The 23196-nt window shown below is 51.3% G+C and overlaps 1 protein-coding gene across 3 annotated transcripts; it reads right to left on the bottom strand.

Moving 5' to 3' along the window:
- Positions 1 to 10455: 10455 nt before the first annotated feature.
- On the bottom strand, positions 10456 to 23173 carry CNOT9 (CCR4-NOT transcription complex subunit 9). 3 transcript variants are annotated; one of them, XM_073304963.1, is made up of 8 exons: positions 23010 to 23173; positions 19135 to 19314; positions 18172 to 18287; positions 16593 to 16702; positions 14832 to 14941; positions 12670 to 12768; positions 11718 to 11808; positions 10456 to 10995 (listed from the first exon to the last, which is right to left on the bottom strand). In XM_073304963.1, the coding sequence occupies exons 1-8, from the start codon at positions 23031 to 23033 to the stop codon at positions 10820 to 10822; spliced, it is 906 nt and encodes a 301-aa protein (XP_073161064.1). In that variant the 5' UTR covers positions 23034 to 23173; the 3' UTR covers positions 10456 to 10819. The 3 variants fall into 3 exon arrangements, with proteins under 3 accessions (XP_073161064.1, XP_073161065.1, XP_073161063.1); XM_073304964.1 differs by having other exon boundaries at positions 10456 to 10988; positions 11717 to 11808; positions 23010 to 23172; XM_073304962.1 differs by lacking the exon at positions 23010 to 23173 and having other exon boundaries at positions 19135 to 19347.
- Between the last annotated feature and the right edge of the window lie 23 nt (positions 23174 to 23196).

Here is a 23196-nt window from a genome sequence, read left to right as displayed (position 1 = left end):
AGAGTCTTTTTCTTAAGCAGGGTTCTGTAATTTTTGCGTGGACTAGACGGTCAATGTAACGCTGCGAGCAGGCATCTTCTGGTTTGGTCATTTTCTTTAAAAACACAGGGTCTCCATTGAATTGCACAGCGTTTATCAAGGTCACCCCTTGCACTAAATCTTCTTGGGTGAGGCACAGACATTGCATAGCATAACCTATGGCAATCACAGTGCTTAATAAGCTTTCCAAACCCAGCTCAGCACACAGGCCCCGGAGCTGGCAGTTTTATCCACTGAAGTCCAAGTCACACAGTCATGGTGCCCTTGGGCTGGCACATCTATGACACAGCCCTCACAATCTTCAAAGAGCTTTTCCCTAAGGCAGTGGTTAAGGACAGCATAAACAGCAACGCGTACAAGAGTCTGCATGGCTTTTTTACGCTCACGACGTGGCACTGGCTCAGTTAGTTCCATGCCAAGCCTCCTCCTAAACTCCTCCTAGCCGTCATCCTCGGAGTCCTCTTCAACAATTTGGATCGGCGCTGAGCAAAACCAAGGTGAGCCCGGTTCATCTTCGCTGCTTGATGAAACACTGTCCAAGGCCTCCGAGGCCTCTAGAAAGGCATCGTCGAGCTGTTGAGAGATTTTCAGACAAGAAACAAGTGTAAGTTCCCACTGCTTGTTTTTTTAGATTTACACAACCCCCAGTTCCTAACCCATTACGCCCCATCATCGTTCATCACTTCTTAATCATTCATTTACCTGGGCGACATCTTTTCCATTCACCTTGTCCGCTGGTGACTCCCCCAAGCTGCATTCGCCTTCCTCCTCTACGGGGGTGGACGACAAGAGGCCACCGTGCTCGTCGGGGTGTCCCACAGGCAGTTGGGTTTCGGGTTTGGGTTCTGGCGTACCATCAACGGCTGGGCCAAAGGGCTCCCCTCGGTCGCTCCCTCCTCCTCCTTGGAACTGTTGCTGATGTAGCACTTTCTCCACGGATGGGCAAAGACCCTCGGGGCTACAACAAAATCCGAAGTTCTCACGGGGGTGGTGAAGGAGTCCATGTTTCCACGATTTCTAAAACATGCGTTCTTGGTAAAAGATGGCCTCTTCTGCTCGACGCTGGGACTTATGGGGTGATGGTGCTGTGCTATGATTAGCAGAGGGCACTGGGAGGAGTTCTTAGAGGGGGGTCACACGACCCTCTTCTGGGTGGTTCACCCCGTCCCAGAACCTGTCCTATTTTGGTCAAATCTGTTCTCAGGTCAGTCTTCTGTGGCCGAAACCCATCACAATTGATAGAGGGTGATGGGAAAAGTTCTTAGAAGGGTCACATGAAACATTTCTGGACGGGTCACCCTGCCCCGGAATTCCTCTCCATTGGTCAAATATCCTCTCAGGGGTAGTCCACAACAGCTGAAACTCATCCTGATTGGTAGAGGGCAGTGGGAGGAGTTCTTAGAGCTGTCACACGAACCTCTTCCGGATGGGTTACCGCACCCCCAAACCCCCCTGACTGATCAAATCTCCTCTCGGAGGTCCCCAGTGGCCGAAACCCCTCCTGATTGGTAGAGGGAGGTGGGAGGAGTTGTTAAAGGGGTCACATGACCCACTTCCAGATGGATCACCCTGCCCCAGAACTCCCACTGATTGATCAAATCTCCTCTCGGGGCGGACCTATGGGGACGAAACCCAACCTGATTGGTAGAGGGCAGTGGGAGAAGCTCTTAGAGGCATCACATGATACACCTTGCTTCTGGTCATGTGGCCACCTTGACCCCAGAAGTAATACCCCCATGGGGCGAGACTTCCAGTGATAGGTGGGCAGGGTTTAGGGGGTCAAGGGGTGGTGTTTAAGGGGTCAAGGGGTGGGGTTCAGTTGTAAAGCCCTTATACTACTAAGGCTAGGATGAAGTCCAGCTCGAAGAAGTGGGGGCGGGGATTACTTTATAAATTATCAGCTTGGTCCGGGATCGCCTCTGCTGCTATCTCAAGACCCGATGGTACCTCTCTTACTAGAAGAGAACCGGTCTGAGACAGATCTCTCTCCACCACCCTCTGTGATAAAGGCAGAAGACACACAGACAAAAATATTAGCTTCTCAGCAATGTCCTTGTCGTCTTTAATCGCTCTCTTGAATCCACCCGTTCTTTCCCAGGCTTTTGATCTCCTTAAAGTGTTTGTCTATATCCCTTCAGTTATTTGCTCTTCACAAGCCATTTTAGCACTTCTACTTTCCCGCTTACGAGCTACGTGCTGTAATTTAGGCTTTTGTTTACTCCCCACCCTGCCTCTTTTAAAGAATTTGTTTAGCTCAAATAATCTCTTGGCTCTTGCTATTATTTGAGCTAAACAAATTCTTTAAAAGAATCCTTGCTGGTTAGGAGCTCGTGTCACTACAAAGCCAATGTAAAGAGCTCAAACTCCCCCTCCCTAAGCAAGAGCTGGCCCCCCGCAGTTTGTCCTCTGCAGTGACTGCAGGGGGGAGAGTCGCTTGTTAAAGGGAGCTGGGGAGTTTTCTGACAGCCAGGGTCACATGTTGGGCGAGCCCAGGATGGCAGCCGGAGCGAAGGAAATTCTGGCTGCAGCAGCCTTATTCCTCTCTGGCTCTGTAGATTGGGGCGGTGAGAAGCGACACTGGGGCTGCTTGCGGCCGGCAGTTCGGCCTGCGACTCTCCGCCAACCCTTGCCCACCCTTCTTGGGCTGACGGCAGCCTCAACGGGGATTGAAGCACCAGGCCTAGCCGAGCCTGCTCAGCCCCTGGCTGGGTTCTGCCGCGTGAGCAGCTGGCAGGGTCAGCCTCTGACCGAACTAACGCCCGTGATGGGGGGGGGGGCGGGGGTTGGACTGCACACTCCAGCCCTGGGATGTGTTTCCTCAGCACCTGGCTCTGTTTCCTCAGCTCTGGCGCAGTGTTAATGAAAATTAAGTCTGTGAAATCAAGTGCTCAGAAGTCGTCAAATTCAAAAATCACCAGACGTTTGTTGAACTCTGAACTATAACGTTATCTCTGCCACAGTGTACAGCCTGTGTATTTTATGGAATGGATTCAACACTGTGTTAAGGATCAAAACAGGGACACACAAAAAATACGTGTGCACCAGAGCAGAATTAAACACTCAATAGACGTAACTTCCAGAAGTTCCTGACCTGACTGCTTGATTATAACCCTAACGCTGCAATAATGCTAAGCGTCCCTTATCTTTTCCCCGATTAATGGCAGTCTCCGGTGATGCAAGACTGGGTTCAGCCTTCAGTGTAGGTGTTTATAAAAAACAATATAGAAACAGTCTCACGTGCATGCAAGAATTCCAGCTGGATTAGAAGAGGGGGGTGCGGAGACGGATATATTTGTTCCCAAAGCTCTCACAGCACATGCGTGCATGTACACAGCCCCCCCCACTAAAATACCGTTATTTGTGGACTGAAACAGAGCCTACGAAATTTCAGACCAAAAAGGAATCTGAGTAAAGTTATGCGTAATTTAATAAAGGGTTAGTTGAAGTTTAACACTGACTTCATTACAGTGGTCAGTCCCAGTAGCTGCTATACCTGTTCCCATAGCTGTGCTATTCTGTTAGGACTGGAACGTCTGAGTCTCGGGAAAATACGCATTGTGACATGTCCAGGGTGGGCCGATTTAAATCAGCTTTTCCATTTGTTTTCCAGCTATTTTCTAAAGAAAGATGCACTCGTTAGTTGATATCACCATTAAAACACCTCGACTTACAACTAAACAGACACTTTACGGTAGATTTGGTACATCCGTTTGCTACCTAGAAGTGTACACCATAACTATATACATTTAAGCAATTATATAGCTTACTAGTTTCAGATTCTTATTAACCGAACACTTTTAGTAGGTTAGAAAATGGTGAATGATATGTTGCTTATTTACTAGTGTGACAGGGTCGGGCCAGATGGCTATAGGAGAGTAACAGAAGGCAGATATATAAGCCCCAGGATAAGTAGGTCCCTTTTCCCTGGGTAAGATAACAGGGAAGGTTCCAGAACAATCAGGAAGACAGTCTGATTAGAACACCTGCAGCCAATCAAGAAGCTGCTAGAATCAATTAAGGCAGGCTAATTAGGGCACCTGGGTTTTAAAAAGGCGCTCACTTCAGTTTGTGATGCGCGTGTGAGGAGCTGGGAGCAAGAGGCACTAGGAGCTGAGAGTGAGAACGTGGACTGTTGGAGGACTGAGGAGTACAAGCGTTATCAGCCACCAGGAGGAAGGTCCTGTGGTGAGGATAAGGAAGGGGTTGGGAGGAGGCCATGGGGAAGTAGCCCAGGGAGTTGTAACTATCGCACAGCTGTTCCAGGAGGCACTCTAGACAGCTGCATTCCCCAGGGCCCTGGGCTGGAACCCGGAGTAGAGGGTGGGCCCGGGTTCCCCCCAAATCCTCCCAACTCCTGGTCAGACACAGGAGGAGTTGACCTGGACTGTGAATTCAGAAAAACGGCCAAGCTGAGGGCTGCCGTGAAGCTCCAAGGCGAGCAAATCCGCCAATAAGCGCAAGACCCACCAAGGTAGAACAGGAACTTTGTCACACTAGATAATTAACTTTTTGCTCATGTTTTGTGTCAATCTGCATTAGAATGGTAACTGGAATTTAAACACGCAAACCAGTATAGAAAATTTATTTGTATTAGACAAGACAACCTTAAATGTTTTAGACCCAAACTTCTCTGATCAAAAGATGTTTCACATTGACAATAAATAATTTATTAAATAGAGGGATTAACTGTAGTCAGTGAATTAAACTGATTATTTCAGGTTGGTCTGTGAAAATTTTCAAATACGCCTAAGGGAAAGTAACTGGGGCTTAAAGTTCTCGTCTCGCCTATGTCTCTCGAGAAGAAGCCAATCTCCTAAATTACCTAGGCTACCAACCGTACCATATTTTTGAAACTTGACCTCAAAAGTTAGATGCTTTCACTGACTCTTTCTTTATCTAGAAAAGAAACCTTTAATTCAAAGAGGGGTGTGGTTTTTTTAAGAGAGGGTCATGGATTCAGCTTATTTATTTGTTATTTAAATGTCTTATTATAATCTTCTAAGTTTAGGCCTCAACATATTTTGTATTAATTCTGATTTCATTTTAAACTGGCTCATTTTTAAAAAGAAAAACTTATAAAAAAAATTTTAAAAAGGAATTTTATTTAATTTAAAAAAAAAACTCTTCCAATTTGTATCCACCCTGGACCTGTCTGTAATTATGACTCACTGCAGCTGTCCTGGGCACAAACCCAGCACTTTCAAGCAGCTGGTATACTCCGTTGCAGCGCTCCGCGGCCCGGGAGCAACCCAAGACTCCCACTCTCAGGGGCTGCAGGGACAAGGCCCAGCTCCTTGAGGAGATGAGCTTGGAGGGCTATGTCAGAACATGTGTCAGTTTTTCAGACAGGTGGATCCCAGCTCGGGGGCCCTTCTCCGGGGCCCACCACAGCTGAGATTCACGCAGCGGCAAGAGACTAACGGCCGTAGAGCTGCTCAGAGCCCGTACTGCGAAGGCAGGAGGGATACTGATGGGGGAATTGTAGGGCCAGGGACCGGGGGGGGCCTCTCCAATGCCCAGCCTGCGGGGCCGAGGGGGTAGGTGCAATGCAAGCTTCTGCTTACAGCTCTGTTAATGCACCTTTGTCCTGGCCCGGAGCCCCACAGCTGCTCTGCTGACAGCTCTCAATCCTGACTGCTGCTAGCCCCCCTGCTAACCCAGCCGTGGACTCCCTCCCACCCCCAGCTCTGCCAGTGCCCCTCACTCCCGACCCACAGCCCCTGCTATCCCAGCCCCCTCCCTACCCTACCCTACCCCCAGTGCCCCTCACTCCCAACCCGCAGCCCCCTGCTAGCCCAGTGCCCCCAATCCTGATCTGCAGCCCCCTGCTAGCCCAGCCCCCTCCCCTACCCCCAGTGCCCTCACTCCTGACCCACAGCCACTGCTATCCCAGCCCCCTCTCCTACCCCCAGATCTGCCAGTGCCCCTCAGTCCTGATCTGCAGCCCCTGCTAGCTCAGCCCTGGGCTCTCCATCTCCCCCCCCCCAGCTCTGTTGCTCCCCCCACCACTCTGGTATTATATCCAGCCCCGGTGATTTGAACATGGAGCTCCAAGCCAGACACCACCCTCCAGAAACTCATTTCCTTCATGATTTAATCTGGATTTGACACAAACCTTGGAGGGGAAAAAACCAGTGCCTTAAATTGCCCCCTGAACTCACCTCTCCTTCACTATGGGGGAGGGCAGAGCCCAGTGACTGGGGGCAGGGGGAGCTCGCTGGAGAGGTGTCTGAATCCGGACACCCTGCGCTCACAGCCGGGCGGCGCCTCCTGGGTGAGATGTGGAAGGCAAGTCCGTCTTTTGGGAACTCCCAGGCAGTGCTGGGCTCCTGGATGTCCTTGCAGGTCACAGGGCCAGGGTCGAAGGGGAAGCAGCATCTCCAGCGCCTGGCAGGTGGTTCGGGTCCAGCTCGGAGACAGTGATTTGGGGAGTTTAAGGACCCAAACAGGTTCTGGGGCTACTCGTGACAGCCGCGAGGGGTGCAGAGGAGTCATTCCCACGCCACCGTTACCATCTGAATCTCTGCCCCCCTCTCCGGCATAGCAGCTCGAAGCCGCAGCTGACGGCGGAATCACAGTGTCGAGGTTTCCATCGTCTTCCCTGGGCGCAGGATCAACCCTCAGTCAGCAGCAATCTGGACACGGCCCAGCGCACCTGGGAGACCAGCCCCGGGACCACCTGCCCAGGCCTTGGGCCAGAAATGGTCTCTTCCCACGTCATTTCTCGTGGGCGCAACGCCCATGCACACGTGGAGCCAGGCCGCAGCTCCGGGTGGGTCGCTGGGCACTGCTGCATTCGGGGCCCAGGTCGGCCACAAGGAGGGGTTGGAGCATTCACGCAGCAGTGGGCCCAAGACGCCAGAGGACGCCCCAGGGGCAACCGGAGCATTTTCCTCCTACCATGCCCCAGCAGAGCTGTCAGCAGGCAGCGTGTGCCCGCAAAACCCTGCCTGCAACCCAACCCTCCCCCCTGCCACCAGCGATTAGTGAGGGGGCTTTGAAACCCAGGCGGGGGATGGAAATTCAGGGGTGCCTTCCGGGCACAGCACCGAGAACCGTGCGCCAGGGAGACCTGGCCGGGGCCCAGAGCGTGAATGTGATCCCCCCAGGGTGCCAGGAAACTGGAACCGGCCTGGAGGGAAGCCCCCTTCTGCCCTGGCTCCAGCAAGCAGGAGGAAGGCACCCGAACCCAGCAGCATCTGCCAGGGAGACGCCCCGGCCCCATCTCCTGCACCCCAGGGCTGGAAGCAACTGAAGGTGGGACCCAGACAGATTAAAATAGACTCTCGGCTTTGGCAGGGCCCCACCGGGACCTGAAAAGGCCTGGCCTGGAGAGCTCTGGGGCTGGGAAAGGGACGCAAAGGGCCGCGGGCAGGCAGGCAGAGGTCCTGCTCGGTCCCAGCCCCATTGCCTCCTGCTCTTCCCACAGGCCCACAGGGTGCAGGACAAAACCTCGCAAACAGTTTCAGGGGCAACCCCCATTGCAGGGGCTAGGCCAGCCAGAGAGGGTAGCTCAGAGCTACGGCGAGTAACGAGACCCCGTGGCCAGCAGCCCGACCGCTTTGCTCACACGCTGTAGCCCGTCCCCGGCTCCCACAGCCCTAGAGTGCGTTGGGGCGCGGTGCTCCTCAGGGGTCCCCGGAGAGCAGAATAGCCAAAGCAAAAAGGAATCGGGGGGGACAGCCGATGGACCGACAAGGGCGGGGAGGCTGCAAAGGATCCAGGCAGAGGTAGGGAGAGCCCAGATCACCTATGAGGAGCCGCCTTGCTCTACAGGCCCCACTACAGTAACACCAGCCTGAGCCGCGGGCAGCAGCTCACAGAGGGAGGTGGGAGACACAGCTTCTAGGCCCAGCTCGTCTAGCCCCGTCCATGCCTCAGTTTCCCTGCCTGCTACAAGTAGGCCAGGTGCTGTCAGTTCGCAGCTGGGAATGGCTCCGCTGGTCCCTACCCCGCAGGAGCCCGGATGGATTTCTGAACTCAGGTTGCCCTTGAGGTGCTGCGAGCCAGGCCGGGAGTCCAGGTACCAGCTGCTGGGTGGAGGATTAGGCTGTTTGTGCTGGCGGGAGCTATCTGCAGCCCCGACAGGCCCAGTGGAGCCCAGCTAAGCCTCTGCATCCAGCTCTGCTCCGTCTGCTGGCCGCTGGCGCACGGTCATGTCGACGCTCTCAGCCAGCGCAGCCCGGCCGCTCCCAGGGAGGCGCTTGTAGATTTCACCCCCACAGAAGGGAGGTAAATTTATTTTCTCCCTTGTGGGCAGCACCTGGCATCTTCCCATGGGACTCATGCCGACAAGGTCCACCACAAATCACCAAACTCTTGCCAGGGTCCCCTGCACAGGAAGGGGGGAAAGCCCCCATCCAAGAGGAGGCCACTAGCCAGGCTGAGAGAAGCTGGAATTGGGTTATGGGGACGGCACAGACCTAGTTCACGCCTGGATCCCAGCCTCATTTACCATCTGCCTCTCCATGCAGGAGCTCAGGAACGGCCCAAGCAAGCCCCGCTCTGGGATCTTGCCCCAGACTCGGCTTGTTTTATCGGAGGTCCCTAAATTGCACTTGAAGCAGATCTGCAGCCCCAAGTGAAATGCAGATGCTCTAGCAGGATTGAATCTTCAGGCTGGCATGGCGGGGCTTGGGCAGAGCCAGCGAGGGGCGGGTAATCTCTGCAGGGGAGCTCAGAGCTAGCTAGGAACCCCACCTAGGAAAGAGAGCACACGCTGTCTGTTAACTGCTCCGCAGGAGAGCGGCTGCTTTGAGCCCAGCCAACAGGCCCAGGGAGGGGGAGTAGAAAGGAACCCCACTCGCCTCAGAAGCAGGGCAGCGTTTCCCTGGAGGTGTTTCAGAACCAGAGATTTCCTCCAAAGCCCACCCAGCGATACACTGTAGGACCTGACAGTGGATGGCTTCGGCCAAATACAAGATTAAGAGCCATCGCCGTGTTCCACTCATGTGAATGGCGCAGACAACACACAAACAGCTCCTGCAGCCAGACGCAGACAAGACCGTGGGGTGGGTCTAGACAACGGACGGGTCGGGGAGAGGTAGGGAGACACCCACTGAAAACTGCCAGGATCCTCCCTAGAGCGGATTCACCCCCCACTGCTGAAGAACCAAGGATCTGGGAGCCTCAGGGTGCGCTTGGCAGGCCTCCCGGATCTCCTGCCTGCAGACGGCCCCCTCTCTGATCCCACACTCAGAGATCAGACAGGAGCAGTGATGCTTTGGGTTTTTCTTTATTAAGTTTAAGTTACAAAACAGAAGCATTTTTAAGTCGCGTCAAGGCGGGGATGGAAAAAATGAGACTATCTGTTATAAAACCAGAGCCCGGGGTAAGGGAGGGAGCCTGGCGCTCTGTCCCCGTTCCGCAGGGCTGGCTGCGGGCTGGGGGAGGAGAGACCTAGAGGGGGTTAAGACACTGTTGGCACAACAACATGGCCGATGATCAGCAAAAAGGGACAAAGCTTCTCCCCAAGGAAGCGCAAGATTTGGCTGCTCAGTGCCGCGGCCAAGCCCAGCTCTCACTGCAGGGCAAGGGCATGGCAGTCGCCAGGGGATCCCGGCTTCTAGCCTTGCTGGACAAGTTACGGCCAACCTGCCTTCTCTGCTGCCCAGCCTCCCCGCTCTGTTCGGCTTGAAAAGCTAGCCTGTCCCTCTCTACGCAGGCAGGGGCGCGCCTGCCTTTCCAGACGCCTTAACAGTTGCTGGGCTGAGGCAGATGCCAACCTGGGCCAGGGGAGAAGGAGGACGGACAGACAGGAGAGCCAGAGCCCTTGTGTATGGAGGCAGCCTTGAGGCCTGGCACCCGAATAGCTGATGTCCCTGGAGCCCTTGGCACCTGCCTGAAGTCACTCCTGCCGGTCCCCCTGCCGCCCAGAGGCAGGATCCCCTCATTCAACGGGCTTTGGACAGCAAAGCGGCTGAGCTCACACATGCACGAGCTGCTGCCTCTAAGCCTGGACAGCAAAGCGGGCTTTCGAACCCAGCTCCGTCCTGCCGGCTGAGGGCAGCACTAGGAGGAGGTGCTCTACTTCAGTCCAGGGGATGCCGGACAGCCAGTTCACGGTGCTTTGAGTACAGCAGTCACCCAGCAGCCGGAGCAGCTGAAATGCGCAATTTATAGCCCAGAAACACTACCCTGCTGTCACCTCCACCCCGAAGGAAGGGCCCAGAACCCAGGACGTCAAAGCCTTTCACACCTGGGTTAATTGCAAGTTCTCTCCCTTCCCTCGCTCCCCCAGCACGTGGAGCGCAGATGGGCCTCGCTCCAGCCATCGCCAGTCGCGAACGGAAACCACAGCCAGGGCAGGCACTTGCAGCAACCAGACACTCCGCCAGAAAGACGCTGCTCCACGTCGGACGGAGAGAGAGCCGCCCCATGGGCGAGACGCAGCCGGTTCGCGCTCTGAGGAGGGGATAAAACAACTGGGTCAACTTTTATTGAGCTCGCTCGTCTAACAGACTTGTAAACGGTGAGCGTGACAAGGAATGCGAGGGAGGCAGCCCGTGCCCCACGCACTGCCAGCACGGAGACTGCGCTACGGGGAAGAGTCCACATCCGGCCCGGCCCCAGGCAGGTGCCAGGCGAGCTGGGAAGAGGTGGTGCTTGGCTTTTAAGCTGCAGTAACAGTATGTGCTGGTGTCACAATCCCCCCGCGGCTGGGAGGCGGGCAGTCCGGAGGCCGCCCTGCGCACACAGGCGGTTCTGGAAGAGGTCATCGGTTCTTGGGTCTCTGTAAACCTGAGCTGTTTCCTCCCTGGTGCCCCACCCTCCGCGGGTGTCACTGCGGGGGCAGCGGGATGCCCCTGGGGTCGGTGACCTGACCCTCCTGCAGGTTCTTGACGAGCTGCGCCAGCCAGCGCTTGGTGGTAGTGTCGTCCTTCAGCACCTGGGCGAAGGTGGTGTCCTTCAGCTGGTCAGGAAGGCACTGTCTGAGAGCCTCTCGTGCCCTACATCAGGAGACGAGAAACAGGGGGGCCAACAAATAAACTCACATTGACAAGAGGGGAGCACGCCCCCTGCTGGAACATTACAGCCTGGGCCAGGCCTTCCCCGTGTCTTCAATAGCAGGCTGCTCTGAACGTGCCTGGGAACATGACTGTAGCCATGACCTCCCCTCCTTCCCCAAACCCAAGAGCTCCAGGCAGATCCCCCACATTAGACCCAAGGGCCCCCCCAGTTCCAACACATTCCCAGTCACAACCCCCTTCCAGGACATGAGGGGAGTGGCACGTCTGCAGAGTCAGAGGCTTCAGAGCCTGCCCAGTGAGGGACAGAGTAAATGCAAATATAGCGAGCCGGAGAAGTGGCCCCTCATTACTCCACCACTCTGCCTTCCATGAGCCCTTTGTAGCATAGCCCCACAGGAGCGAGGTGAAGCTCGCGCAGCAGCACCGGCCCTGGTCCCTACGTTTCAAGTTGCGCTGGGACAGTTGTAATTTGTGACCATTTGACCTGCCGAACCTGCGTTACAAGAGTCAGGCAGAGCCAGCGTGGCCGGCAGGTGCTGCGCGAGCTCATGGGTCTGTATCAAGAAAGGTCCCGTTCCGCTTCCAAGGCTGAGTGAGAGGCAGACACGCGAAGCGGGAATCCCAACGGAATGGCACTTCCAGCAAGAGGGGGAAGCACCTTTGCTCTCTGCCCCACAAGAGCCCCTGAAAACTCCTAAAATGTTTACCTTGGGTTATCGGAAAGGCGAAGGTAGCAGCGGACCACGTGTTTCAACAGCCTTGCGGACGGCTCCTTGGAGAGCTGTAGGACCATCTTACCCTGTTCGACAAAGGAGCGGCTCCAGTTAGAGAAATGGTGTTTAGAAAAAGGACTAGGAAGTGCTCGACTTCAGTGGTTTTGTTTCATTCTCCCAGGACTGGGACCGGGTTTTGGCAGCCACCAAAGCAGAGAGGACTGGTGCCTGCTGGCAGGCAGACTGTCCTCTTTCCAGTCTAGCTTGTAACACTAATAGGAGATGACCCCAACTCAAAGACCCTGCTCAAACTGGGGCCACTACTGTGGGGCTCTCTCCCACCAAGACCCACTTACAGCTGGATGGACCCAGCTGTCATTACAGATTATATCACCAGGCCATTTCCTTCAAAACTTGTTCATATTCAGCCCAGGACCTGCAAGAGTTCCATCTCCCTGATCTTTGGTCCAAGGTTCAGGATGGAAAGCATTTCCCAGGGCTAGGGTTTCAGCATCCACTCACTTGGTTTTCCTGCAAGTGACAGCATCCCTCTCCTTAGAGCCATAAAGGAGGGATAACGAATGTCTGATAAGCACTGGGCAAAAATCTACATAATCCGACCTCAGGCCCATTGGATATTAACTGATCTATGCGGCTAAAATAGCTCTTTTTGCATTGTTTATGTCCCACCTCACTCCCCTTACTGAGGGATCTTCCTTGGAGATTCTAACTGTGCAGGTTTTAGTCAGTCTAGTCATAAATATCCATGATGTGTTTTACACTCATCCCAGTAAGAGTTAGATGAGAAGCTGCAGGTGAATTTACAAAGCTGACCATGGGAAGCCTGCATAGGACGGATCCTTGGCAGCAGGTGCTATCATGAGTAAACACAAGCTGGTTGCTCCAGTGTAACCCCGTTAGTAAGTGAAGAGAGCAACCAATCCTACCAATATCATGGCGACATGAGAAAACCGCTCATAAGTCTGGCAGATATACGCCAATCCTGTATCATCCAGGAGGATCTTCTGTAGAATAAATGTAGCAACCTGGAACAGAGGGGAGAAATCACTTAACCAGCTGCGCCTGTAATGGACCACGTCCTGTTTGTTCTTCTGACAGCAACCCCTACCAACTGCAAAACGGACACATGCCAAGAGCACCAAGTATTTCAACAGGGGTGGCTAACAGGTTTACCCAGTTTCAAACCAGAAGGAACAGTTGGTCTTTACACAGCACATGGAATTCACTGTGAAAGGGAGAAAGAAACAAACAGATCAGGACCCACCAACTCAAAGGGGCACCAGACCCTGCCTCGAACAACAGATGCAAAACCTGCAGACATCTCTCCATAGCTACAGGGATATACACCCCGCAACACCTTTCAGGATCCCTGGCAGCTATACATACCTTTCACAACACATGGTGCACCTCATCCAATGCCCCAACAACAACGATGTGGGTGAAATCAATACACCCCCGTATAAACTCGCACAGGAAAATGATAAAAGACAAACACACCATGTGCCCTGCGGGCGGACACCTGTCACAAAGCGATCGCTCTCTATCTGACCTACCAGTCCTCGGCCTCAAAGGAAACCCACAGAGCACTTTCAAAAGACGAGCCTGGGAGCTTCAATTCATAACTTTGCTAGGCACTAAAAATCATGGTCTTAATAACACTGGATTTACGGCTTATTACAACCATCTGTAACCCACTAACCCCCTTTTTTGTCCTATGACTGCAGGGGTGCTAATGGGCCACTTCACCTTGAATGTGTGTGAACACCTTACATTAAACCATTTGTTTCACCTTGTATTTAGCTGCAACACGTTTTGCAAACCCGAGGGAGAGCTCAGCGTAGCCCGAAAGCTTGTCTCTCTCCCCGCCAGAAGTTGGCTCAGTAAGATATGACCTCACCTATCCTGACTCGCCAATATCCTGGGGCCAACGCAGCGACAACAACGCTACAAGGGGAAGACAGGCAGATACAACAGCAGGGCCGTGTTGAGTCCCGTGTTCACTCAGGCTACGTCCGCACTACGGCGCTCACCACTGCACGACGCAGCTGCGCCGCTGTAAGATCTCTCGTGCAGCTGTTCTACGCTGGCGGGACAGAGCTCTCCCGTCGGCATCATGAAACCACTCCCCACGAGCGGCAGTGGAAGAAGCTCCCACGCCAACACAGTGCCGTGCACAGCGGTACTTATGCCAGCATAAGTTCGATTGCTCGGGGGGGGAGGGGGCATGTGTGTGTGGAATATTCACACCCCTGAGCGACGTAAGGTTTGCCAGCGTAAGGAGCAGCATAGACATGGCCTAACAACTACCGCCATGCTACCCGAGGTAATGGGCAATTCAGACTGATCAACTGTTGAGAGAGGGGAGACAGGGAGGAACACCCCAGGCCACAGCCCTGCTTAGCCATATACAACCTTGCCCAGCTGGCTTGTGGCTTTCTTCTCAAGTGTTACACAGCCAGGCTGCCTTTCTGGAAGAGATGCTTTTATCAACCACGAGTGACTGGGCTAGGTACAGGCATGACGCAATACAATTCTCTGGCCTGTGCTATACAGGAGGCGGGACTAGACTAACGGTACCCTCCTGCCTTAACATCTACGAATATGGGCGAGTGGTGGGGGGAGCGTATATGACTGGGTGGGTCAGTGGTCGGCCTGAGGATGCCAGAAGAACTAGCAAGTGAGGCATTACTGTCACGCTTCAGCATGGCACAGTCACGGTGTTCACCAATTCAGGACAACGGAGACCCAAGACAGGCCACGGGAAGGTCATTCTCCAGCAAGGGGGGGTGGGGGAGTCACCAGCAACACGGCCCCTCACGCAGCACGAGAGCACAGCTAATGCGGGGGATGACGGTGGATAACATCCAGCTCGGATCTACAGAGCAACGTTTTTAAAGGAGATAAAGGGATCAGCAATTGCCCGTTGTTTTACAATGTCAAGTTGCAACAGAGGGAAGTTCAAACTAACTGGTAAGACGCGCTGATCTGCTGCCTGCAGGGACATGATGAACATAACACCTGGGAACCAGGGGGAAGCGGCCAAGAGGCCAACAAAAAGAAATCACTTAATTCAGCTAAAAGCAAATACCGTTTTGGAAAGTTCGCTGCCAGACTCCATGATGCGCAAGCAGAGGGGGATAATTTCTGTTGTCAACAAAAAGTTTATCACTTCTTGCTCATCCGTCTTCACCAGGGCCCCTAAAAACAGACAAAAGAACTTCAGATTTTAATCACTACTGTCTTGGAAAGAGCAGCCTGAGCGAGGAGCCAAATATTTATACGATCACAGTGATGACGAGAACACAAGCTTTGCTCAGGTTTGTCCAGCACAACGGGAGACTTTGGGCACAGCCTGAGTACAAAGAAAGAATATCTGAATGGTTACGGAGTGATGACTCAAGCAGCAGCTGTATCCCAAATTCGGCTTCTGAAACTGTTACTATCCGGTGGGGACAATCCTTTGGATTTCTAGCACCTGCTTTGCCGAAAGCAGCCCACCCACTCGCTTGTCTGGAACTTAAGAGCCATTAACCGGAGTCATTGTCAGCTGAGAGGCCTATCAAGTCCCATGCCACCTGGAGTGGATCTAGCTGACTTGCAGTGAGAAGCAGGAGGGGTTACTGGGAATACGGTACACATCTCATCGGAAAAGATTAAAGCGTTGATGCTACAAACGCTACCTCCTCGCTCGCTGGTTGTACCCCCCCCCCGTTTTTCTCTGTCTGACTTTACACTGTTTGCGTCACATGGCAGGGATTGGGCCTTTTCTCTATGAAAACCAACTAGCACATTGTGACCAACATGCCAAGCGACACACTGCAGAAAAAAGAGGAAGAGAACATGGCTTCATGCAACACTCAATGCCGGGTGACCAAAAAGTCCCTGGAAGCTGTGCTCCAAGTCTCTCCAGGGCATACATCCTCACCACGCTGTGCGTGGGAGTGCAGACTGCTTCTCTGAGACAACTAGTCTGAGTCGAGAACAGTGTGACCGGCATGGGAACATGCTACATAAACCAGTGCCTGTATGCCTCCAGGGATTTTAAAGGGGGCACTGAACAGTCAGTGCAATCCTCACGCTAAATCTGCGGACATTTCTGGCTAGAGAACTGCAGTGGTTCAGCAGAATGAAGCAAATATGCCATTTTTTAAAAGGCAGGTAAAGTCTAAGCTTTGTCTCCTCCCAGCAATAAAACAAACCCGATCTGAATCGTACCATCAGTTGACCACTGGCAACCTTCATGAAAAATGAATGCATTTTAGAGACGCTATCTTACTGTGCTGGGTTAGAAAGCTTTTGGGAAAAAAATAGGGGAAAATGACACCCAAGTAAATTCATGGCAAGAAAATGGAGAAAAACTATGGAAGTCTGACCCCCTCAGTAATTACTTCTCTGGATGGGCTCAGCTTGTAGCTGAAGAAAAAGCAGCTTCCCTGTTCCTGCAAGAGAACTCCCCACCTGCTTTGAGACCAGAACTTCCCAATGGAGCCAATTTTTCTTGTGCCAAACCAAGATGTGGCTTAGGTGCATGCTATCGATACATCAGCCATGCACTTGTATTCGGTGTGACAAACCCCGCCAGCAACACAGCCGTGGTCCAAAACTCTAGGGTCTTTTCTAGCACGGTCACGTAGAATTTATCTTCACAATTCCCACTAGTATTAATGGGAGTCACGCTGGTAAGCTCTCCGCACATCAATGGGAAGTTAGACATTATCACATAACTCAGAAGATTACGTAGGGAAGGACAGCAACAGTGATTTAAGGTGCTGCTACACTAAAGGAATGGGATGAATTGGCCCATAGGAAAGGAGGAGCCAGTGCTCCCAGTGTTTGCATGACTGCTTACCAATCACTCCAAGGCTGGTAAGCCGCAGGTATTCAAATGGACGAGTCTTGCTAACTGTGTGCAAGAAGGGATACAAGAAGAGAGGGATGTGAGCTGCAAGGAAGGCTGACCTGGAAGAAAAGGCAGAAGACACATTGAACATATACCATGAGAAGCCAAGTGGGCTAAACAGACCACACAATCCAGTGACACAGCGTGGTACATCTGCCTCCGCCTCACCAGACAGTAACACCCATCGCTCTAGGCGGGCAGGCAACGTATCCTCCTTTACAAACGGAGAGAGGGGAAGTGACATGCTGCGGGCCGCACCGTCAGTGCAGGATGGGCAGGCAGGTGACAGGTCATAGGTATCGCTCCCAACAGGCTAAGGATCTCACATATCCACATTTCTGTATTAACCCATCTCCCCCATCCTGATCTGCTTCTTGTCTCCCCCACATTACAGCTGGTCTTGTAGGTTGCAGATGCTTTGGTGCAGCAACTTATTTACCAGGTGCATGCCCAGCCCCCGGCTGGATGGGACCTCAATCTGCTTGGCCTCCAGCTACTACTACAGTATAAATATTACACAAGACCAACCGTCACCACAGCACTCAGTCATCCCTGGCTCCCAGCCCCAGAACCCATTTCTGATAATGGGCTGGAAAGAATTCTGATTGTGGGAAGTCCCCAGATGAAGAGGTTCCCCTGTTGACATACCATTTCCAAAGCCCATCCTAGGGGAGCTCTCTCTACTGAACTGAATGACTGTGTTCAGAGTAAAGAGAATCCACCCTTCAGATACTGATCTTGAATTTTCATATTTTTATGTAGTTATAAAGGAATCCAGTGAAAAAACTGGACTATTTCCCTGAAGACTGGCTTAAGGAGCAGTGCTGTGAAACCTTGTTTGGCAGAGGCTGAAAGACATTCTGCTTCCTAATTGTTCCCACAGTTTCGTTACAGGGCCTTATTCACATGGAGAACAGAAACATGAGAGAACATGGCCATTAGGCCGGATTTCTTCTGGGTTTCAGTCACTGTTCTTTAGGGCGAGCCCCTGGATTATTCCTTTCCTTGTCGTCAAGCAACAGGGACAGTGAGGCCCTAGGATATTGGAGGGGCAGTGTTCTCCAGCAAATAAGGCACCTGACTGGGACTCTGGACGTGGCACTTCCACTGACCTGCTGAGTGACTTTGGGACATTTTCCCTGGCTGTGCCTCTCTTCCGCCCACCCATTGTTGTGTCAAATTACACTGCAAGCTCTTATTAGGTGCTAGCACAACAGGGCCCCAATCTCAGCTGGAGTGTCTGAGGAAGACCAGGTTTTAGAGATTAGAGTATTTAAGGAAATCTCAATATGCAAAGTCCTACGTTTGGGGTTTCTGTAAAGCTGCATGCAAAGATCCACAAAGGAACTAGTGACAAGACAGTGCTGCTGTCCATCGTATAGTGCCATATGCCACACTGCCTTTAACATGGAGGCAATATAAATGAACTTACCACTGGCCCAAAGTAACACAAAACAAATGATTTACACAGCCCGACACACAGTTTACAGGTACTTCGAGGCTAGCCAGTATGACTGATGACAATTACCTGGTTTCTGGATGCGACGCAACGCACTGCAGGAGCGCCAAAGCATTGCAGACTCGGTTAGATTGATGGGCTGTCAGGGTTGGAGGGTTGATTGATGGATAAATATTTACAATTTCCTGAGAAAGTTAAACAAAGCAAATTAAAGGAGAAAACTGGACCAAGCTGCAGAAATTCATTCGCCTGATAAGCGGCTGCAAGTGCCAGAGAGATGGCTGCCTCCTGTTTGCTACATCACTGCCTCATGCATCATTTTAAAAGGAAGTTATGTAACCTAGGGAACTCAAACTTTGCCCAAGTGAGGGCTGCACCATGCAAATTGCCAGGTATCAGGGTGATGCATCTATTTTGCATGTAATTAAGCAGATTACAGCTGCCTTTAATTGTCAGTTAGATACCATGGTAACTGATGCCCTGGAAGTACCAACAAACAACAGCGGTGCAGTTCACTGTGCCTAGAAGTCCCAGCATGCAAAGCTCTATCCTGATCTATCATATGCTGGGACCTCTCGTCTCCGTGAAGCGAAGATGCTATGGGTACCAAGAAGGATGAACTGCGTGAGCACAGGGGGCAGTTATAAGGAAGTGACTGAGGAGGAAAAGTCTGCCCCATGCCTGTCGATTACTAACATAAGCCCTTTCTGACTTTCTTCCCTTGCTCCACGTGTATGCTGAACAGGAGTTTCTCAGTGCCCGTCCCTCTTATTTTAATTTAATTCCTCAAAGGAAACTCCCAGGTCTCATATTCAGAGAGTCAAGCAGCAGCTGTGGAGTGTGGTGGACGGCTGAAGAGGTAAACAAGGAGGGACATGTGTGTTTTTATTCAAAAGGCTCTCTTGCAGTAGGAAGGGTTAAGTGACTAAGGAACTGAGGAAACCCATGAGACACCACATCAATGAGCGAGCTCTCCCCAGTCACCTGCACAGCACCCTGAGCATCATTTCAGTGCAAAGGAAAAGCACCCACCTGCAGAAGAGCTGCGATTGTGCCAAATGAGTGCCATAGCATTGGGGCCAGGTCCGGGACTGATTCACGCTTCTTACTCAGCTCCAGCAAGGCATTCTCACGGGTCTCGGGGCTGGATAGTTCATTAATCCACTGATAGATCTTCTCTCTATCCACCTGAGCCAGTGCTGTCGGCACAGGCTTGAGGGAAGACAATAAAACGTGTAAGTACATCACGGTTTTTTCGGATTCAAACCAGACCCTTTTTACTTTGAGAGAGACAGATGAAGCCAGGCAGTTAATACAACCTCAATTAGAGGAGGAAGAAAGCAGCAGACCTGCTTTTCTAATAGTGTTCTGGACACAGATAATGGTCTCAGGTCAATGCTTATCATTTCACCTGCCACGAAACATGGACAGGTGCTTTGCTTCAAGGAATAAATCTCTCGCTACTGTAGTTTCTCTGTATCCTCTGGCAAAATGTTATCTAGCAACTTCCTTCAACAACATTCAGCGAATCGCATGACTTCCCATCGATACAAGCAAAAGACTAGGACAGGTTATTTTTTATTCTTTTTCCACTAGAAATCTATGCTATATCACAGCACCAGCCCTGTCTATGTTAAGTATCTTTAGACCCTGCATTCAAAGTGTATGCATAATAAAAATGTATTTAAAGGAGTTCTTAAGACACGTTAGTTTAGATTCCACTGGTTTTAGACCTCCAAAAAGCTCAAGACAGCAGCTTTTCAACACAAGCGACTCTCACTCAAAACGACAATAAAATAAGGGTCCCACATAAATGAAAAAGATTCTAATTATTTCATCACCCTTCGCATGGTACCCCGGGGCATTTTAAAAGTATTGCTAAAGAGACATTGTGCTACAACTAGATGTTGCACAAATCCATCTTGCTTGCCCATGAACGTCAGTCTCTTCCCTAAGTATATATCTTAAAGGAAAACCCCTTATTAATTTGCTGTGTGGTAAAAATCCTTTCCAGAATAAGACAGAGAGAACTGAATCTGTACCCACACTCGGGTAATATTTTTAAGATTAAAGATGACAGTTTTTAGAAAGATATTTCCATACCCACTTTCTCACGAGATCAGTGAAAGAATAACATCTTCAGTGAGTTCTCAGGTAGAAAAGAATCACATTGGGGAATCCAGGATTTTAAGATCTCTCTGATTTCCTTTGCAGAAAAGCTAAACTTTCATTAAAAAACAGTCTCATGCCTTTGTGAATGCTCTTTACAACAGCAATACAAAACTAATGCATTGCTGCTCTATTAAACTGACAATCTGGTAGTTTAGGTTGAAAATTCAGGTGTAACTAGATATGAATAGGACTATTTTCTTGACGTTTAGACCAACTAGTTACAGTGTAGTTAGATTTAAGCATTCCCTTGCAGTGTCCTCTGCAACTCAACTCTTTCACAAGAACTAGGAAGTGAAATCAACTAGTACCAGAAGTGAAACTGTACATCAGGAACCAATCCTTACAGAACTGTTCAAGTTAGAGATGAGATGCGTATTAGGGTCCATCTAATTCTTTGGGATACCATTCCACAGCCTCACTTCTCAATATCAACAAGTGTTTCCTGATACTTAGGTAAAGTTTTCCCTCTTAATTTCATCCATTCGGCACAGTTATATCCCATGCACATTCTAACTAATCCTTCCCCACCCTTGGTATTTATGCTATTAAAAATCTGTAGACTTAATAACCCTTTGTTCTTATTCATTTAGAAAAGTATTTGTTTAGTGCCATCAGATTATCTGTAGATGTCACACACAGTCAATCCCTGCCCTGCAAAGCTCACTACACATTTTAACTCTTCATCTTTCCTCAAATCAATCCTTCTCGCCCCCTCTCCTCTCTTCCTGTTTTCCAGATAGCTTTCCAGAACCTCAAACCAGGGTATCTCTTGAATGGTGAAAAGTGAGAAATTTATTCTGTTTTAAGAGTGAGAAGTGTAATCCTATAACAGTGCTTAGAAATACATGGAAAACTGGAAGGTCTAATTTGTATTAGTTTATGACGATTGAACGACAAGCCCTTTGACAGATAAACATTCGGGTCTATTTTGCTAGACATATTGGAAAGTTCAGTTCAAGTTAACAGTTCAAATGTGATGACTCCTCAGCAATGCATGCACAAATTTATAGTGTCCAGTGCCTTCTTAAGAAAGAATCAAATTTCTCCCCAGACCCTACAGATTCCCATCTGTTTCTTTTCCCTGAAAGTCTCATCTGCTTTTAATGCAGTCATTGATAAAATACTCTAATTTTCAACTTGCTGTTTTCAAGGCTCACAGTCTCATTCTCCTTCCCTAAGATCCTGGTGAAGGTCAAGTGCTGTATGTAAACATTGCAGATACTTATCAATGATCTTACTAAATGTACTCTGTTGCACCTCATGTATGCAAGAGTGATGCCATAGCTGTCTTAAAGCACCACGCACTGAGCGCTTGTGAATCACTGAAGAGCCCACAACACATTTCACAAGAGTAAGGGCATTTACCTGCAGTGACCCTGCCAAATGGCAACTCTGATAATTCCATAACAACCTTGATTTAGCCAATTGGAGACTTCTTTAATTAAGAAACTGCCCCCCAAGCATTCTGGGTAAAAAACATTCATTATCACACAACGTTGCCGAATTGTGTGTGTTTCTCTACATATACTGTTAGATGATCAACCTGATAACACCAGAATGAACCTTTATTTAACAAGAATGAACTAGCAGGTCTGATTAATTTGTATTTTCACTCTCATGCTTCTATTTCAAGTTTTCTGTCGTTTATTGTTTGTGCTCCATTCTCTGGACCTCCCCTCTATTATGTTATGCCCCTTTCAGATTAGCATCTAAATGCAGGCTCTGCCAGCAGTCTCACTATGTAGAAGGCCAGTGCTCTGCCTTATTACAGTTTTGTAACAGCAACTTCTTCCAACCTAAAAAATAAAACCCCCTGTTTATAGGCCTAACAGCCTTGCCTAAGGATAGGGTTATGTACTGCAGCCATCAGCACCGGGCTGCATTTTGGGCCCCATTTACATTTCTAAATATAAATGCAGGTTGGTGGACAGTAAACACATTTCATCACAGCTCACAGAGCGTATATATATATTGAAGACTTTTTAAATTAGCACTCAACAACTTGCTCTCCATTCACATCAACCAGTTGTTTTTATTAGATAACTGTCTAAAAACAGTTTATCGCAAGGAAGCCCAGCCTATAGCTGGGGGCTTAATGGGAGGTACAGCAATCCCTTATCCACTATAAAACAGGATAGAAGCATTTTGCTCTGAAATCGTAAGGGACGGCTAAAACAGTTAACTTTCTGCTTTCACCCGTTTGCACTCCACGCATGTATTTAGTCCAGGAATGATTCTTTACAATCATGGCATTAGACTGGCTAGGAAAACTAAAGGCTGCTGGAATTAGATACCGCTAAGTGCTTGGGTGACTCATATTTGTTTTTGTTTTCTAAGTCCGACTAGGACTGGCAGTAAATGAATTTTAGAACATCCCTACAACTCCATCTCCCAGCAAACCAGCCCGGCGCCCGCACGCGGCGGCAAGGCCTCTGCCGGGCTCGAGGCGGGATGTTTCGCCCCGGGAACCCGCACGTGCCGCGGGGGGGGGGGTTCTCGCGCCCCCCCCCCCGCAAGGTCTCAGCCTCACCAGCGGTGTGTCCCGGCCCTGGCCCGGCAGGGACCCCGGCGCTCGGGGGGGGGGGGAAGAGGCGCGCTCTGGGAAGGGCCCCGGAGCAGAGGGTCCCGCGGGGCCGCAGGGGGGGCGAGGCGAGGCCAGGCCGGCGGGGGGGGGCGGGACCCGGCCGCTCCGGGCGAGCTGCGAACGGGGACCCGGCGCCGGGGGCGGGACTCACCGCGGCCGTGGCCAGGCTGTGCATGTTCGGAGCCGCCGCCGCTCGCGCCGCCCAGGGCCGGGATCAGGAGGCCGCCGCCGCCGCCGCCGCCGCCATGGGGCCCAGGCCGCCTGCGCGCCGCCGTGACCCCTGCCCTCCGCCCTCTCGCCCCGTCACGTGCGCCGAGCGCGCGCAGCCGGCGGGCGCG

This window comes from Lepidochelys kempii, chromosome 11 (assembly GCF_965140265.1).
Source record: "Lepidochelys kempii isolate rLepKem1 chromosome 11, rLepKem1.hap2, whole genome shotgun sequence".
Lineage (NCBI taxonomy): Eukaryota > Metazoa > Chordata > Testudines > Cheloniidae > Lepidochelys > Lepidochelys kempii.
The sequence above is the reverse complement of the archived record's forward strand: the minus strand, read 5'-3'. Positions and strand labels throughout refer to the sequence as shown.